This window comes from Dicentrarchus labrax, unplaced genomic scaffold (assembly GCF_905237075.1).
Source record: "Dicentrarchus labrax unplaced genomic scaffold, dlabrax2021, whole genome shotgun sequence".
NCBI classification, from domain to species: Eukaryota; Metazoa; Chordata; class Actinopteri; family Moronidae; genus Dicentrarchus; species Dicentrarchus labrax.
The window spans coordinates 1015655-1034739 of NW_026136705.1; the positions used below are offsets into that span (position 1 = coordinate 1015655).

General features: G+C 41.3%; 1 protein-coding gene across 1 annotated transcript in view; it reads right to left on the reverse strand.

The window, feature by feature from the left end:
* The window catches only part of dachb (dachshund b), a 93511-nt gene that overhangs the window by 35055 nt on the left and 39371 nt on the right, over positions 1-19085 (reverse strand). Inside the window, exon 2 of the mRNA XM_051400243.1 lies at positions 7122-7237. Coding sequence (XP_051256203.1) covers positions 7122-7237 — 116 coding nt within the window. The remainder of the gene's footprint in view (positions 1-7121; positions 7238-19085) is intronic.

Here is a 19085-nt window from a genome sequence, read left to right on the forward strand (position 1 = left end):
TTGATTGACAGGTGGAATCTACAAATACAGCGCAGAAACTCCAAGTATAAAAGGCCTTGTTGTCAATTACAACTTTTATTGTGAACCATTAAATGCACCATTTGTTGTTGCTTATTGTCTGCGAAAATCAGGAAACTTTAAAAAAAAAAAAAAAATACATATACTTTGCATGTTCACTGCAGTTAATGTTTTTAATGCTGAAATGTTTGACATCAGTCTTTTCAAAATAAGAGCTTAATTGTTTGGGGAAGTTTGACACCTGACAGCATTTGCAGAATGATTTTTACAAGTCGTCTTGGGAAGTCAGGTAACCAAGACACATTCTCCATTTTGTTCATGTGGAAACCAAATAAAAACGTCCTGTTCTACGACGCCCAAAACTGTCCTAACAAAGTACAACATGTACAGCGAGTCATTAACGCCCCACCAATCATAAAATACATGTACCCTTCTCCTGCTACAGTAAGGCCTTTTTCAGTAAAAGCATCCATCGCATGGCAGGCGATATTCTAAATGAGATCTGACAGTGTCCTTCCACAAGCACAGTGCGTCAGGATGGTCTTTAATAGCTTTGAGTTTGCCGGTGGAGGCTGTTGGGTTGATCTTCGAGAGTCCTAAACCCCCTCCCTTACTCCCCTTTCTCCTGAGCTCGCGTGAAACCCACCCCATTTGCCAGTGGTCGTAAATATTTAATCCGCTGCACCTACATCTCTGACGAAGTGCTCCGAACACGCTCTCAGAGATGGAGTGACACTTTGAATAAAACAAACAGGAAAACAGAGAAATTGCTCTTTGTGTTCTGAATTTAGAAACACACTGTTCAGGCCTTCTTTTTTTTTGTTGTTTTTCTGTTTCTTTCTTCCTGTGAGCACTCGAAGTGCCAATTTACAAACGCAGTCGATTGCTCTTGTGCTGAGTCAAACAGATTTCAGCTCCGCTCTCGGGCACTTAGGTCTCCCATCTTTAGCTCTCACTGGAAGTCCAAGACACCCATTTGGAACCATTTTACAGCGGCCATTTTGTGTCATCTCTAATAGACACAGGCGCTGGCTTTAGAGTAATTGTTTTTGCAGAGTTTTTGACTTTTAAGATGTTTCTGAGTCTGTGAACAGCTCAAAAGGAAGCCTCGAGCACTGCATTTAGTCATTAGAGTCAGAACTTTCCATTAAGCTTTTCGATATGGATTGAAAGAGAAACTGGGTTTGTAAGTCGATGACTTAAGACTGTGACAATAGTAGAGTTTATGGATCTATTGCCTCTTGAAAGTCAATGTTTAAGTCAATAGTTTGAGGTTCTTGTTCAATTAAATCCAATGTTAAGTGGTTCTGTTTGCTATAAAAGACAGATTACGTTGTCTATTAAAGGGTCCAATGCTCTGTTTCCTGTTAAAGTCGATTGTTATGGGTTATAATGCTGATAACGATTGGTAACGGATCATCTTGTCTATTTAAGTGAATGGTAAAGGGTTTTATTGCCCTATAAATTCAATGATTAAGGATTAGATTAGACGTTAATAATTATTGGCTCCTTTGTTAACGTCAATTATTAGGGGTTCTAATGCCATACAGAGTTAATAGTCTAATACTTTTGCCTAATGAAGTTATATTGCCCATTTAAAGTCAACGGCTTAAGGACATATTGTCAACATATGAAGGGAGAATAGAAAAAAAATATAAGTGGTTCTAAATAAGGTTGAATGCAATGATAAAACCAATAGTTTAGGGTTCTACATGACAAAAGTCAATGATTAAAGGTTCTAGGTTCACCTAATGACGTCAATAGGTATGTGTTCTATTGTTTAAAGTCAATGGTTAGAGGTTATTTTACTTAATAAAGTCAATATAAACATATATCTCAAAGTCTAGGGTTGGGTGTTGTATTGATTAGAGACTCTATACCCTGTTTAAAGTCAATAGTTGAGGTCGGTGCTGTGAAAAACTGAAAACCGAAAGCCATAACAGTGTATTTCTTTTATCTCTGAAACATGGTGGATACAGAATGTAATGAAGGGCTTTCGTTTGGACTATGAATTGTTTTGTACCGGTCAACAAATCACCAAATTGGTGGACATTACATTTTTAAACAAAACAACTCCTCACAGTCCCGTTAAAAAAAAACAAGCCGCTCAGAGTGTTTTATTATAATGAAGTTTGCTGCAGGTTATTATAGTTTATAACCTCATTGATTTTGTTTTGGCAGAATTTCACACTTTTTAAGAGCAAAGATTCAATTAAACTGTAATTTTAAAGAATTATGTTGTTTACTTTCTCCTGTGTTATTTGTTGCTCACTGCTCGGTATTGTGGAGTTTCTGTACTTCCCAGAGATCAGTCAGTCAAGTTATCTTAAAAAATAAAAAGGTCATATAATTCACCGGTAGGCCGAGTATTGACACATTTAACGCCAGTTTTATTCCTCCTTCACGAGGTATCTCAGTCCTTATAGGTTGTCAGCGTTTACAGGACTTTAGCTCGCTTTCCTGGCGCTCCTGGCTCTTCCTCTGCTGCGGTCGGCGGCAAATTGACAACACTTTACTACAGTTTTCTGTAGCTGCAACATCGACATCTCAATGCCGAAAAAAAATAGCTACAAGTCCGTTCCACTCCTCGTCTGGTTAACCGGATTTCAACACACCCAGGTTTACAGAGGTGATCTGAGCCAGCAGCTAAAATACCTTTACAATCTTCCAGCACAACACAGATCATTTCTATGATATTTTCCAGGTGTTTCAATGACTGGAAAACTAGTGTCTGATTTTCCAGGTGTTCAAGGTTTTCCAGGGTGTGTGGGAACCAGACTTTTTCTGATGCTCTAGTTTGATTTTCTTGTAACATTTCATGCGTAGTTTGGTGTTTTATATCAGCAGAAAAGACCAGAAATAATCTATTATTTTATTGTTTTAGAGAAGATTTGTTTTTTTTTTACTAATTACTGATTGTTCCCTCGGTAACAAACTCCACCAGTGGGGGGCGCTAGCAGCCGCTCATCATAGCGCAAGTGTTCAGTCTTCATAAGGATTAAAAAAAAAGAACGTGGTATGCATGATGCAGGAGGAAGAGAGATGAAAAAGACTTGATGTCACTTTAGTCCTCTTCAGCTCCTCTCTCCCTTTTCCCCACTTCTCCCCCCTTCATCTCTCCCTCGATCTACCACCCTCTCTCTCTCCCCCCCTCTCTCTCTCTCTCTCTCTCTCTCTCTCTGCAGGTGCACATAAGAGTCCTCAGATGAGTGTATTCTTTTCATGACAAGATTGAAAGCACTTCATCTGTAACCTACACAGAGTGCTCGCCAGTGTGTGTTTTAAAGTGCGTGTTATTTGTTGCCAGATGTGTTTACGTTTACGTCTCTGCAAAAAATGTTTGCGTATTTGTGCCAAAAAAATATGTGTTTGTGCGTCTGTGCAGAGTGTTTGTGTGTGTGTGTGTGTGTGTGTGTGTGTGTATTAAGTGTTTGTTTATGTGTCCAAAGTGTTTGTAGCTGTGTGTGGGTGTGTGTGTTAGAAGACAAGGCGAACCATTGAGCTGTTTTTTGAAGTGAATTAACAAGTCAAATGAGTGCCGCAGCACCCTGCATAGGTTACCACACACACACACACACACACACACACACACACACACTCCCACGCTTATCATCACAGCTTCTTTGTTAAGGAAGATGAGGCCAATTAAACTGATATCACTCTCTTGTTGTCGTTCATGCCTCCTCCCTCGTTCTCTAATCTTTCTGTTTCATCCATTTTTTTTACTTTCTCTCCTCTCCTTCGTCCATCATCGTGTTTCTTCCCTTTCTTTCTCTTTCTCTCTGTTCTTCCTCTCACACGAACCTCATCTTCTTCCAGCTTCCTCCCGCACACTGCTTCCTCTTCTTCCATCTTTCTTCTTCTTCCTCTTGTCTACCTTTCATCTTTTTTTCCTCCATCCCGTACCAGCATCTGCATCTTACTTCCTCCATCTTTCTTTTTCTTTATCCCTCACTTCTTCTCACTTCCTGTTTCGTACCTCTACTTCCTCTTCCTTCACTTTTTCTTCCTTTTCCAAAAAGTCCTCCCTCTCTCTCTCTCTCCTCTCGTCTGTTTATCATCCTTCGCTCTCCTCTCACCATTTTCTCCAAACTCTCTCTCTCCTCCTCTCACTCTCTGTTTTCTAACAGTGTGATAAATGTCCATCTGTGATTGGCCGATGCCCCCCATCGCCGTGGCGCCCGCGAGGTCGTAAACAACAGCCCGTCTCCCCCGGCAACGTGGCGTCTCCATGGACGCAAGGGCCGCTAAGACGACCAACTCTGCATGTGTGCGACTGTGTGTGTGTGTGTGTGTGTGTGTGACTGAGGCGGAATTTGACATCCGACCATTGCCAAGTGTGTGTGTGTGTGTGTGTGTGTGTGTGTGTGTGTGTGTGTGTGTGTGTGTGTGTGGAGCTAATGAGCGATCATAAGTGAGCAAATGTTTTCTCTGGGTTCCACTAATGTTCAACAAACACACTTCTGCGCACACACCCACACATACCTGATGTGTGTGTGTGTGTGTGTGTGTGTGTGTCATTAGTATGCCACAGTGAGCTGTGTCCATATGTCACTAAACACAACCATGTTTTATTTATCCTGGAGAGAGAGAGGGAGAGAAAGGGGGAGAGAGAGAGAGAGGAGGCCAACAGTCACTGTCAAGGGGACGGACGGATGGATGGATGAAAAGATGGAGAGATAAAAAAGATTTGAAGGAAAGAGCGAGGTGAGAAGGAGAAGTGAAGGTTGAGATGGAGAATAAGAGGAAGGGGAGGGAAGGAAAGCGAAGGAGGTCCGGAAGTTGGAAGAGGGAGCGAGTTGGTACGTGAGAAATGAAAGGATGCAAAAACAGACGGCAGGAAGGAGAGAAGGTAGAGGACGGAAGAAGAAGGGAGGAGGTGAGGAGGAGAGAGAGAGCAAGATGGGAGGTGTGAAGTTAGAAAAGAAAGAGGGAAGAGAATGAGAAATTAATGAGGGGACGAAGGGAGGGCGAGAATTAAAGATAGGAAGTAAGAAGAAGAGTAAAAAAGGAAGGATGGAAGATCAAAGGAGACAAGAAAGGAGAAAAAAATGAGGGGAGGATCAGAGAAATTATGTAGAAAAGGAAAGATGGAAGGAAGGAAAAAAATGAAGGGTACTGAAGTAGGAATGACGGAAAGAAGGAGGGAAAAAGAAAGTAAAGTCAAAAGAAGAGAGTGAGTCAAAAGGAAGGAGGGAAGGGAAGGAGAAAAATGAATTAGGGGTGAAATAGAGAAGAAGGGAGGGAAAATAAAAGAGACGAGGGGAGGAAATTAAATGAGGAGGGGAGGAAGTCTACAAGTAGGAACGACAAAAGATAAGAGGGAGAAATAAAAGGAAGGAGGGAGAGAAAAGGAAACTGACAGAAAGAAGCGAGGGAGATGAGTCGAGAAAGAAGGAGGGAAGAAAAGAAGGAGGGAGGGAGGGATGGACAGATGGAGGAGTGGGACCCCAGAGACGTGTCATTCATCACCACCACCATGCAGTCTGCACTCGTTCTGCCTCTCTTTCTCTTTCTCTGCAGGTCTTCTTATTCCTCCCTGTATCTTTCTCTTCCTCTCTTTCCCTTCATTCATTCATTCGTTCTCTGATTTCTGAATCGCTGTCACACTTCTAGATAACTCCTCTGTTTTTATAATCTATTCCCTCCCTCCTTCCACTCGTTTACTGTCAACTCCCAAACAATCTGTCTCTCTTTTCTTCCCACCATCTTTTACTCCCTCCCTCCCTCTCTCTTTGGCAGTCGTTTTTAGGTTTCATCATCTCCTCTGGCGACATTCCTCCTTTCTTCTCTCCGTTTTCCCCCCTCTCTCTTTCGCTCCAACTGCTTTTTCTTTCCATCCCCCCCTTTTTTGTACTTTTTGTGCCGAAAGAAGGAAAGAAATCCCTCTCTCTTCTTTCTCTTTCACTTAAGGATCAAAGAGAAAAGGTGTGGATGGAGGGATGATAGAGAGAGACAGAGAGAGAGATGTAAAGGGTGAGGATGAGGAGAAATTAAAGAAGGCTGACAGAGAAGGGAGGATGAGAGAAGGAGCGGTGGAGGAGGGAAAGAGGGATGAAACGACCCTAGAAGGAGAGGTGGAAAAATAAACTGGAAAAAGAGGGCTGCAGAAACAGTGGGATGGAGGAGTTATGTGGAAGAAAGGAGGAGAAGAAATGGGGGATCAATTTGAGATCCAAAGGAAGAAGAAAGGAGGGATGAAAGGTAAAATAAATCGATGATAAAGATGAAAGAGAAACAGAGATAAGAAGAAGGATCAGTGTGTCCCGGTGGCCAACTGCAGTACTGCAACAGAAGCATTTCTCCCATAGACCTCCATTGTAAAAATCTGTTGCTCTGAAACCATTTGATGGATTGAAATCAAATTTTAAAGTCCAGGTGAAATTAAAAAAAATAATTTTAACCCTTTTTAACATTTATAACAAAACATGTACAAAAACTAAATTTCTTTGTGTTTTTATATCAAAACCCCAAAATTTTGTCTTCCTGTAAAATAAAATCTTACTTAAGCATGACTGATATCAACCAATAGTATGACATCCACCCATCCATCAATCAATCAATCAATCAATCAATCATCAATCTTTAACTTTTAACGATACAGCTAAAAGATTCATTAGCCAGCTAGCTAACAGAGCTCACTGATTACTGTACAAAAAAACAACTTTATCAGTGATAACGGGGGCTCAGCAGCCTCCCAGTGAACACAACCACCGAGACAGTTTGGCGACGGCGGGATCGAGCTGATTTATGGAGTTTCCAGATGGACTTGTTGCTAAAAAAGAAGCTAACTGTTAGCTAGTTAGCCCTTCTATACATCCAAAAAAAAATCTGTAAGATCCAGACCAGGCCTCTAATTGAGACCTGCGTTTATTTATTTATCAAAAGGTGCCGCCACACCGGGTTAGTAAAGGTTGATAAACTGAAGTGTTCCTATGTGGACTACTTCATGACTTAAATAACCCATTTAAAACCCATTGATTTACATGGGAAGATATATTTTCTTTAATTATTAAAAGTTGCCCCAGTTACAAAAAATCAAATAAGTCCGCAGAGATCATAAAAAGGAGGCGTTGAAGACTGAAATATGGAGAGTCTCTTACCGGTGTGAGACAGCAGGTTGGGGGACAGCAGGCCGGGGAGGCCCGGGTGCAGCAGCCTGGGGCTTTCCTGGATCCCTGCACCAGAACAACGCTTCGGAGGACGGCCCGGACGAGAGCTGGAGGGGGAGAGACAGCAAGATTAATGACCGTGACACAGAATCAGATCCTCAGCGTAGAGTACGGAGACACGGAGGGATCATAATCGTTCATGTTATATATCTACGTATACTTCTCATACCACAATATGGCCCACAATCATACAGCAAAACAACACAGATTCTTTTATTCAGCTTAGATGTTAGACTTGTTTATGAATAAAAACAATATTTTCTGTTTTTAATGAATCAGAAATGTCTCATTGTGCATGGATCTCATTTTCAGGCAGCTACCGAAAAGAGGACAAGCTGTTAATGTTCATTATACTTAATGTTTATTTTATTTACTATCTAGCGCTCATTGGGGCTGAAACTAATTACACCTATTCTGATGATTGATCGATGCTAAATTCTTTAAACTAATCTAAAAAACTATCTATTTTTTTAAAGTGAAGATCATATTTTGACTTCATAAAACAGTTTACACGCCATTTTTAGAGAGATGTCACTTTTAAATTCAAACATAAAACCGTTTTTAAATTGTAAAAAAGTTAAAAATGTCTGCTGTGCTGTTGTTGGAGCAGTGGAAGCTGACAGCTGGACGCTCCGGCGGAGACAGCAGGTCGCTCAGACGTAATCAAATCACAAACTGACAGCATGCAGTGGCTTCAGAGCACCGGTCGCGCCGGAGAACAGTGGCGTTAACACCTGATTGGCTGATTTCGGGACAGTACAACAGAGTCTGATTGGTCGCTCTCTTACAGTCGGTGTCTCTGGGGGGGAGTGAAGTGATCTTTTCTCTGTGACATTTTCACACCTCGACATACTAAAACCAGCAGAAACAGCAGGAGTTGACACATCCTGAAATATTCCCACTTTAAGACGAGCTCAATCTTTATCAGCTCGTTCAGATCTGATACCAAACAACACAAGAAGAGTTCTGATGCAAGATATGGAAATAATCTGATCTGTGATACATTTATCAGTTTGTATCACTATCACAGACGACTTTGATCTCAGTTCAACAGCAGATAACACGAATAGTAATAATCTGAATATTCAAATGATTTTAATAAAAACCTGTAATGGTTGTTTGAGCTGTTTATTCAGTATTCAGCTGCTTCACTATAAAAGCCCTCTAACAACCAGGGCTGAATTTTACGTTAAATTTAAACTGATAATTTCTTTGGCTCATTTAGTCAAATCTGACTACTTTTAGTTCTAATTAATTAATTAATTAATTGTATTCCTGACACTGTGGAGAAACAGCTTTGAAACAGAATTTAGACCTTAATGTTGGAAAATTAAACGCGTTATTTCACGGGTCAGTACGATTCATTAATAATAATTTCCTTCCAACGTTTCCAGAAAATAATCAACTTATTTGGAACTAATTATAGGGAAGATATAAGGAATTATTGAGAAATATAATCGAACAGCTAATTCACTAAGTTAAATGTAAAAATCCAATTAATTCAAATATTTTAGAGACTTTCTTTTTCTTTCTTTTCTCATTCGAAAACTCTATTGTCCACAATGTGGAAATGTATCATAAAAAACAAAAACACAAAGACGGCAGCTAAGTGACCTCCGCCCTGTTAACACTTTGTTTAATTTTTTATTTGTGGCTGGAATACTTTTATTGTGAAGAATCCACAGGCGGGAAACTAAATACCACTACTAATCACTATAACTTAATGTATATTCGTAGACATTTCAGGTCTTTGGATGCGTTTTAAATACCAAAAACAAGACGTTAGCGTTGACTGGGGCTAAATATGCTAACACTGATGTAAAACAGTGTCTTACGTCCGTACACAAGCACAGGAATACATGTTCTACATGTGCAAGTGAGCCTGAATACACGTCCACAACACAAGCATCTCGCTCTTTATTTCTGTCACACACACACTCATAACCTACTGTATTATGCATGTGCACGTAGGCATAAATAAATACACACAAACACAAGAATACAGTAACTGCACACGTGCAACTAAACATAAAGGACAGCGCACACACACACACACACACACACACACACACACACACACAGGAGGTGTGCATGCAGGCCAACTCTCTGCAGGGTGGCTAAGTAACAGATGGCCGTCCAAAGTCATTTACACCTAGAGAGAGAGAGAGAGAGAGAGAAAAAGAGAGAAGACCAAAAAACTAAAACCAATACAAGACATCACCACAGTGCCACCGGATGAAAATAGAATAGAGAAGAATATAAGAAACCCAAAATGAATATGTAGGTTAGAGTCAAACAAGAATGTAAAACACTAAAAGTTCAAGACACAGAAGCAAAAGAGTTGGTTCATTGAGATTAGCAGTAGGTGGCGCTAGTGGCAGTACAACTTAAATAAAACTAGCTGTATTTACGAGTACGGATATTGACACATTTCACTACTAGTAGTCAATATTTCATTGTTCCCCAGCACAACTTCTAATCATGAATGTCTTTTCAGTGCAAGACATACGTGATAAAATACTTAAACATTGATTTTAACTTTAAACATGAACTTTAATAGCAGAATGGAACAGAGTAGTTCTAGAATGGAACAGAGTAGTTCTAGAATGGAACAGAGTAGTCAGTTCTAGAATGGAATCTTGACAGGCGTAGTAACAGTAACTAAGGAGGCTTAAAGAAGGGTCGTATTACTATCCATTAAAGCTCCCGTGAAGCGGCTAGAAGAGAGTCCATAAGGGGGGGTTATTAGGGTTTTTTGTTGGGGGCAAAAGAACCCCGCCCCACCACGCAGAAAAGGGCCCGCGTTAGCTGACTCTTCCCAAACTGGGACTGAACACAGCATCCGAGACCGGCTGAGGCCAGTTTGAAACGTATTGAAGTGGTTTTCTCGCCAGGTTTGACACACGGCTAACCGAGCTAACGGTGTAGGTGCAGCTAACGACAGATACAGCATTTAGCAGTCAGACACTAAAGCATATTTAGGAAATAAAGCCAGGAAAAAATGTATCATGAAACATCCAGCGTCTTCGTATCAGTGAATGAAGCTATAAAGTTGTATTTCCGTCTCTACCAATAAACACGCTCCGGCGGCGCTGTAAGAAAGAAAGCGTTTCATTGGATGCAAAATTAGTGTAGTCACCCGAGTGCAGGATGAGTCATTAACATGTTTTAAATTGTCACGACCTCTAAAAAACCATTAAAAAAAAACCTTAAATACTTACAAAAGTATTATATTTAATGATTGCTGGGCCAGATAGCGGCGTACAGGTGACGTATAGCTCCAAACATACGTGATGAAACACTTAAACATCGATTACGAGCTCACAGCGACTTTAATACCAGAACAGAATAACAGAGTGGATGTCGGGCTTTTCAGGAACATGCGGGTATATCGGTCAGATCCCACTGGGAGTCTTAGAAAGAGGGAAAAGAGAAGCTGTGTAAAAAAGATTTTGGGGGTGTGATACGTGAGAAAAAGACACACACACACACACACACACACACACACACACACATATTGAGCGAGAGAGAGAGAGAGGCAGAGGAGCATGAAGAAATGAAAACATGAACCTTCACTTTTCCTCTGAACTCTGCTTAACCTCTCCCTCTCTCTTTCTCCTTCAATCACACACACACACACACACACACACACACACACACCTGTACAATAAAACACACTGTCCTCTCTTTTATACACTAACACACACACACACACACACACACACACACACACACAGGTGTATTCAAACCATAAAGCCTTTCCATCAACAAACCCCCCGTCCCCCAACCCGCTACCTTTCAACTCCTACCTACAGTCACACACACAATGGATATGTTACAGTACCAGGTGTGTGTGTGTGTGTGTGTGTGTGTTCAACTGCATCCATCCATGTATAAGCAACATTAAGGTGTTTATGTGTGTCCACGTGAATCCATGCCGTGTGTGTGTGTGCAAAGGACACATGATATCGCCTTCTCATTAGCCTTACAGTTCTTTGTTCAGAGTAATGACTGCAGTGTGTGTGTGTGTGTGTGTGTGTGTGTGTGTGTGTGTGTGCCCGTAGGGTTGCCATATGTTGGGCATTAATCCTCGTCAACGGTCCACTCTCCTTACTGCACCGAGCACAGGAACAAAGAGCAGGTCACACACACACACACACACACACACACACACACAAACACATATATGATGCATGTACTGTAGAAGTACACTCACATACATGTAACACACACACAGTTACACACACTTGCATATAGTTGTTCAACCCTGGCAAACACACACACACACACACACACACACACTCGCTACCAGTCCACTGACCTACATTCATTTGTTAACCCTTAACCTCGACTGCATTCAAACCCTTAAATAGAAACGAGTCTGTTTGTCCTCTCCGCTCTTGTTTCTTCACCCAAACACTTCTTTTCACTTCTATGTGAAATCATTACAGGACAGGTACGCCGGTGACCTTTGACCCCCCCGCCGCCGCCCGCCCTGACCTCTGTGTTCACACTGTGAGTAAGCTGAGCAGCCATTCACTGGAGGTCTTTTCATTTCCTGGAGGACGCGGCGAGCAGTGAGCTCCTCTCCGTTTTCTGTCGTCGGCCGATTAGATTTGACCAAAGTCTGTTTGACCCTTTCATGGTTAATATCAGTGAGTTCCACTTCATCCAAAGAGTGGACCGAGGCTTTCAGGCTTTGTGTTGTTTAATCTGGTTTTATTCAATCCATCAATTTCGTCCAATAACTGCAACGTTTCCGCTAATTTGACCCAATCGTCGTAGCTTCCTGCGCTGAACGTTGAGCCATACGTCACCAAACTGATTTTATTCTCCCTGGAACCAGTTGCCTTCGATTTTTATATAATGTGAACTGTAGTGACAAAGTCCTATACTGTGGCCACTACTGGCTGCTAATTGGTAGATTTACATAGATTTTCCATCACAATACAGTACAGTGCGCCCCCTGTGGCTCGGAGGAACATGACACAAATCCAACAATAACAATAATTTTCACTGTCTTCCGCTATTTTTATTTTTTTAGAAAACGTCTATAAAACTCCCACACACGTTAATTCAAAGCCAGAATAACTTATATAACGGTTAATAACATTAACACAACCTTTTAATGGATAAAATTAAAAGTAAAACCACCGTAAATCCCAGAAAAAATAAGGAAAAGGTCATAAGTTTAAACATTTTTAAACACAGAACCCACGCACCAACCCGCCAGATCAGCTGCTTGTTGCTCTTTTTGAGTGTTCGGTTTGAATAAACGTTAAACTGTAAGCTCTGATTGACCGTCGCTACAGGGATGGTCGTTCTCAACTGAGCTCGAGAAGAGTCCGATTTCAACTTCAGACACTTTTAATTTGAAAAACGGACGACAGCTGAGCTCAGAAATGAACCGCTGGTACGGACAGCGCCCTTCCTCCTGCTCGGTTCCTCTTCGACGTCTGACACAGTGGTTCATACAGCGCAGAGGAAGCCAGAGGACGGAGGGGGGGGGGTAGACAGTCTGCTCTTGTTTGTTTACAGTAATTATAATAATGTCTCATAATTAAACAGGTAATGATTTATTGATGTTAATTAAAAACTAGACATGCAAGCAGGTTTGAAATGTTTGCTGCTCGTGTATTTTGTTTTTTGTTTTTTGTTATTTGATGACCTTTTTAATTGGCCAAGAACACAAAAACATGCCACGAATGGAAAACGTGAAGTTGACATTTCACACACACACACACACACACACACACACGCCAGATGATCTGATGAGCCACCTTGAAGTAAGTCTTCCCACTTTGACACACGCGCACCCTCGCCTGTCCTCCCAAATGGCCGTTTCTATGGCGACAGAGACTTGATCAATACTCCGTCATTGGCTCTGATGGCCGGTCAGGGTCGGACACGGGCGCACACACACACACACACACACAAACAGGCATGGCGGTGAATAAGCACGGACTCGCTAACACGTTTGACAGATTGATTTAGCTCGGAACGTGCAGAGGTCACACACACACACACACACACACACACACACACACACACACAGTCACAGTCACACACACACACACACACACACAGAGTGTAGTTTATCAAAGCCCGCCGCGGTCAATACGAGGGGTAGAGTGAGGGGTCAACCCTCTTTAGCTAAAATCTTTCATCTTTCTCTCCCTCTTTTTCTTTTATCTCTCCATCAGTCGGCTCATCGTTTTCTTTTGGTGTTGTTGTTGTTGTTGTTGGTGGTGTTTCAGTCCTGCGTCATTTGTAGACTCATGTTCTTTTCTCTTCATTCTACCTCCACCAATAAGCTGAAATGTGTGTTTTTAGGAGATGTTTTGGCGTCCAGATGCTGGATTGGAATTGATTTAATTATTCAGATTTAATTGATTTTCTTTGACTTATTTTATTTTGTTGCGGCCGTAACGACCGCTGTTTGTTTGTCTGGAAGGTTGTTTGTTGACCCTGTGTAGGAAATGAGGCTCTTGTTTAAATATAGACGACTTAGAGGAACTTTGTGTGGAGACACTGGAGTAGGGGTGCTGGGTTGGGTGATAGTTTGAAGCTCTTTGGTTATATTTATAAAACAGAACCCATCAGCTCTTTTACTTTGTAGTTGTTCCTCACCTGTTTCATCTAATTTCCTTAAAATAAATAACATCGATCATTAAACACAACTGGTTTTATGTTCCCTCTACGAGTCGGGTCGTAACCTGTTTATTTAGCTTTAAAAGTTTCCCTCTTTTTCATTTCTTAAAGATTTGTATTCATTTCCTGACCTAGTGTGTACTTGTGTGTTTTTGTGTTGCGTAGGTAGCCGATTTTCCCCAATGTAAAGTTCAATATAGTTTTATTTTATTTTACTTCTGAAACATATTTCCATTAAATTTCCTGGTTTTTCTTATATTTATTTTTCTTATATATTTAAAATCTTTCATTGAGCCGGTGATATTGTCAGAATATTAATTTAAAAAGCGATTTTAATAAAAAAAGTGTATCTTATTTGCGCTCGCCCATCAGCTTGTTGTGCTAACTTTAGCACGTGTTGCTAACGGCGTGCGACTGAAAGTTTCCCGGCGCAATTTTACGAACTTTTAATTTCAAGCTAAAACAAAACGCACCCTCTTTTCTTTCCGCTTCAATATCTCTTTTTTCAATCTATTGCTCCATTAATCTGCCCATCCTTCCATCCATCTCCTCTCGCCTCACCTCTTTACTCCCTCCTTCATCTCCCGCCCTCCCCCAACCTGAGGTCAAATGATGATGTCACAACCTCTCCATCGATTACTCGCTTCTTCTTTCCCTCCTCTTTCTTTTTCCTTTCTTTCTTATAGCTCCACCTCCCTCCCTCCCTCCCTTCTCTCGCCGTCTGTTTTCTGTCTCCCCACATCTCTCGCCCATCATAAATCGTGTCAGACATTACTCTGTGTGTGTGTGTGTGTGTGTGTGTGTGTGTGTGTGTGTGTGTGTGTGTGTGTCTTTACTCTTTGTTTGTAGCAGAAGAACAATCTATTCTTTTTAAAGAGACACCAGAGAAATGGGATATATGTCTGTCCACACACACACACACACACAGACACACAGGGGCATCATAATCATGGATGCTCACGGACTGAGAGTGAACGAAAGAGAGAGAGAGAGTGTGTGAGAGAGAGAGATGGATGTTTACTTTCCACTGGGCTTCCGCCTCTTTGATTGGACAGATGAATGACTTCATTGTGTGTGTTTGTGTGTTTGTGTATCTGTGCGTTTTCCTCCTCTCTCTCTCTTTTTGACAGAGGGTAAAAGATAGAGAGAGAGAGAGAGAGAGAGAAGAAAGACAGAGGTAAAGAGAGGTGGCCAATAATAAGTATTGATTGATAAGGGAAGTAGAGCGAGAATAATAAAAGGAGAGAACCTTAAAACAGAGAGTGGAGGGAAACAGGAAAACTACATTGATTAACTGATGACACCTCTCTCTCTCTCTCTTCTCTTTTCATCCCTCGCTTCCTCTTCCTCTGCGTATTGTACTCATCCTACTTCCTGTCTTGCGCTTTGTGTTCATCATCTTCATCTGTAATACTGTTAGTGCATCTATTTAGCTCTTTATCTCTTCTTCAATCATCCATCTTTTCATCAATCAATCAATCAATCATCAGTCTGTGTTTCTACTGCATCCATGAATTCATCTGTTTATCCACCTCATCTATCCATCTTCATGTCACCTGTCATCCTTCAATCATCCAACCATCCAGTCTATCCATCATCTACTGTATCAATCACTCTATAAATCTATCATCTATCCATCTATCTATAACAATCTATCCTTTCATCTGATGTATCAATCAATCAATCCATCCATCCATCAATCCATCCATCCATGGATTTATCTACCAATCATCCTTCAATCATTTATCCATCCATCTACTGAATCCATCAATTAATCCTACCTTTTATCCATCGACCCTCAATAAAACTATCCATCTTTCTATCACCTATCATCCATCAATCATCCACCAATCCATCTATCCAGATCATATTCGTTCACCCAACCAACCATCAATCAATCAATCAATCAATCAATCAATCTCTATATATATTCTTTCATCCAATAATCCATCAATCATCCATCTTCTACTGTATCAATCCATCAATTTCCATAAATCCATCATCCTTTCATCTTTCTATAAATCAATTCTCTTCATCTCTCTCTTCGTTTATTTTATATCGACGACCAAATCTTCTCATCTTTCTTTCTATCTCACCATTCTGTCCATCTATCCTCCATCTATCCATCCATTTGTCTTATCAATCCATCTATTCATTGATCCATCTACTGTATCCATCCATCCAGTGATCCTTGTATCATATTCATCTCTCCACCTATCGTAACCTGTATCAATCTGTATTTCCATCTGTTTGTCCATACACAGTACCAATCAATCATCCATCAATCTCTCATCAATCAGTCTCTCAATCACCCATCGTCCTTCAATCATCCACCAATTCATCCATCAATCTATAACAATCCGTCATCATCTTTCCAAAGATCATCCATCTCTTCATCTTTCTATTTATGAAGCTATTTTATCCATCTATGCCCAAATCCTTACCAATCGATCAATCAATCTTTCCCTCCATCTATCACTTAATCCACCAAGTCTCTCTCTCTCTCTCTCTCTCTCTCTCTCTCTCTCTCTCTCTCTCTCTAGAGGAACAGGTGTGCAACGGGACAAGAGACAAAAACACTCCTGCATTTTTAACCAGCACCTATTAAATATTAAACACCGCACACTCTCTCTCTCTCTCTCACACACACACACACACACACACTCTGACAAACACACACACACACACACACCGAGGGGAGCGACACACAATCGCTGACGAGACAAGTTATACAGGTCGATGGGCTAACGTGTGTCTGCATGTCTACGTGAGTGTGTGTGTGCGAGTGTGTCATGGCTTTAAGCGTCATTACCTTACTTCCTAGGCATGTGGGCACACACACACACACACACACACACACACACACACACACAGACAGGGATAATTCATACAGGCATACACGGTGCTCTCACATGTTAGCATTTAAGAGGTAAAACTATAACAGACTCCATGTTCTCTCTCTCTCTCTCCTCCTCCTTCCACCTCTTTGAAGTGCTCCATAACAAACTATAACAACAGGAAGTTTTCAATGCGCCACATTGAGAAGGAATGTCACATATGGTATGAGGGAGGGAGGGAGGGAACAGAGGGAGGGAGGATTAGAGAGGATAGACACATACTGTACGTTGGTCTAGATGGGTTTTTATGCTGCTGTGATGTTTACACAGGTGATTTCTACCGACATATTGAGCATAAAAATCAGCTTTTTATGGTCGAATTCGGTTCATTTTGCACCAGTTTGAGCCTCTCGCTCGGAGGTTGCTGGTCGTGACGACGCGGCACATGAACGGGAGATTTATTCCCCCGTTCAGCGGCAGTAAACACACCACGTAGGGCGCGCCGGTAACTGTGTCACATTCAGAGCTTAACGAGAAACCGTTGCGCGGCTGACGAACGGTGACGTTAACCGCCATAAACCCGCAAGGCTACGTGCTACGAGTGACTCCCTCAAAATAAAAATAAAAAAGGGCTATAAAATGTACATTTTCATTTAAGAAATATCAGATTTTAAAGAGTTTTAGTCATGAAATTGACAAGAAACCCTAATTTTTGGGACCCATCGTGGTTCAAGATGTCAACTCTGAATGCAAATGTATATTCTAAAACACAATGATGAAGTGATGACCCCACGTCCTCTCTTTTATTTGGCTAATACAACATCATTAAATCAGTCAATGCTTCAACATTATTCCTGCTAATCACAAACATTCATACTGAGCCCAGAAGTATTAGGGTTAGCTTCATTACAACGTAAACAGGCAAGGAGCATCGCTAACCAGTTAGTAAGAGGAGGGTGGCTCAATGTGCTCGGAGGAGAAATATAAGAAAGATGAAGAGAGAGAGAGAGAGAGATGGCGGAGAAGGAGGAATGAAAGTAATGAGGAGAGACGTGTGACACATAAACGAGGGAGGGAGGGAGGAAGAGGGAGGAGGAGGAGTGTGGGAGGCGAGAAATGAAGAAGGGCAGTAAGGAAAAGAAAGACCCAACCGTCTCCATCCCTCCATCCCTCCATCTCCCCTCAACTGTAGTTAATTTTCTGCCTCTCTATTCCTCACCTCCATCCATCCCTCCCCTCTTCTTCTTCTACCTGTCCTCTCCCTCCCTCTCTCTCTATCAATCTCTTCCTCCCCCTCTCCATCTGCCTCCCTCTCTCTCCCTCTCTCTCTCTCTCTCTCTGCAGTTAAGTCAGTGTAATGTAAATGATGTGCCATCGATCGCCCCTGACAGTGCAAGGACGCTCACCTCTTCTCCTCCTCCTCTTCTTCTTCATCGTCCTGTCATCTCTCTCTCTCTCTTTTCTCACACACACACACACAAACACACACTTACTCTCTCTCTCTCTCTCTCTCTCTCTCTTTTTCACACCCCTCCCTCACTCTTTCACTCCTCGGCTGCTCTTTCTTCCACCTAACATCTTTTATCTCTCTTTCTGCCCTCTCTCTCTCTCTCTCTCTCTCTCTCTCACTCTTTCTATGTCTCTCAGCCTCGATCGCCCGCTGCCTCCCACGCCTGTCATCTCTCATCTCTCCCTTCATTTTACTCTCTCTCTCTTTCACCGACCATCATTTATGTCTCTCTCTTCCTCCATTGTTCTTCCAGAGCATCTGCTCTCTCTCTCTCTCTATACCATCCTTTATCTTCGCCTCTCCTCCTCTCTCCTCCTGTCGGTCTCTCCTCCTGTCTCTCTCTCTCTCTCTCTCTCTCTCTCTCTCTCTCTCTCTCTCTCTCCCCCCCCCCCCCCCCCCTAACCTCCTTTATCTTCCCTCCTCCTCCTCTCTCCCTGTCTGTCTCTCCTACTGTCTTTCTTTCTCCCTCTTTCTTTGCTGTCTCTGCAGTCCATCTTTAACCTGCTAGCTTCACTTAAAGAAACAAACCACCACAAAAAAAAAAATCACCTTTTCTTTCTAAAATGTAAAAAAGGTCCAACTTATATTATTTTATTATAATATAAAAGGTTTTACTAATAATTATATTTACTACTAATTTGTTTATAATATTTTTAATAAAGCAACTTTCTTGTGCCTCTAATCATTCATTTATGTTTGTATAACTTTATTAGTTCATTAAAAAGGATTTCTGACACAATTTAATATATTTTAAGCGTATTTGTTCGTCCAAATGCAAATTTAAGCCAAATTAAATCTTTAATTTGTTAATTATTTTTAATAAGTTGTGAATTCTAGTAAAATTAGGAAATTGTTGCGTTTAAAGTAATCAAATATATTATTGATTGAGTTATTAGT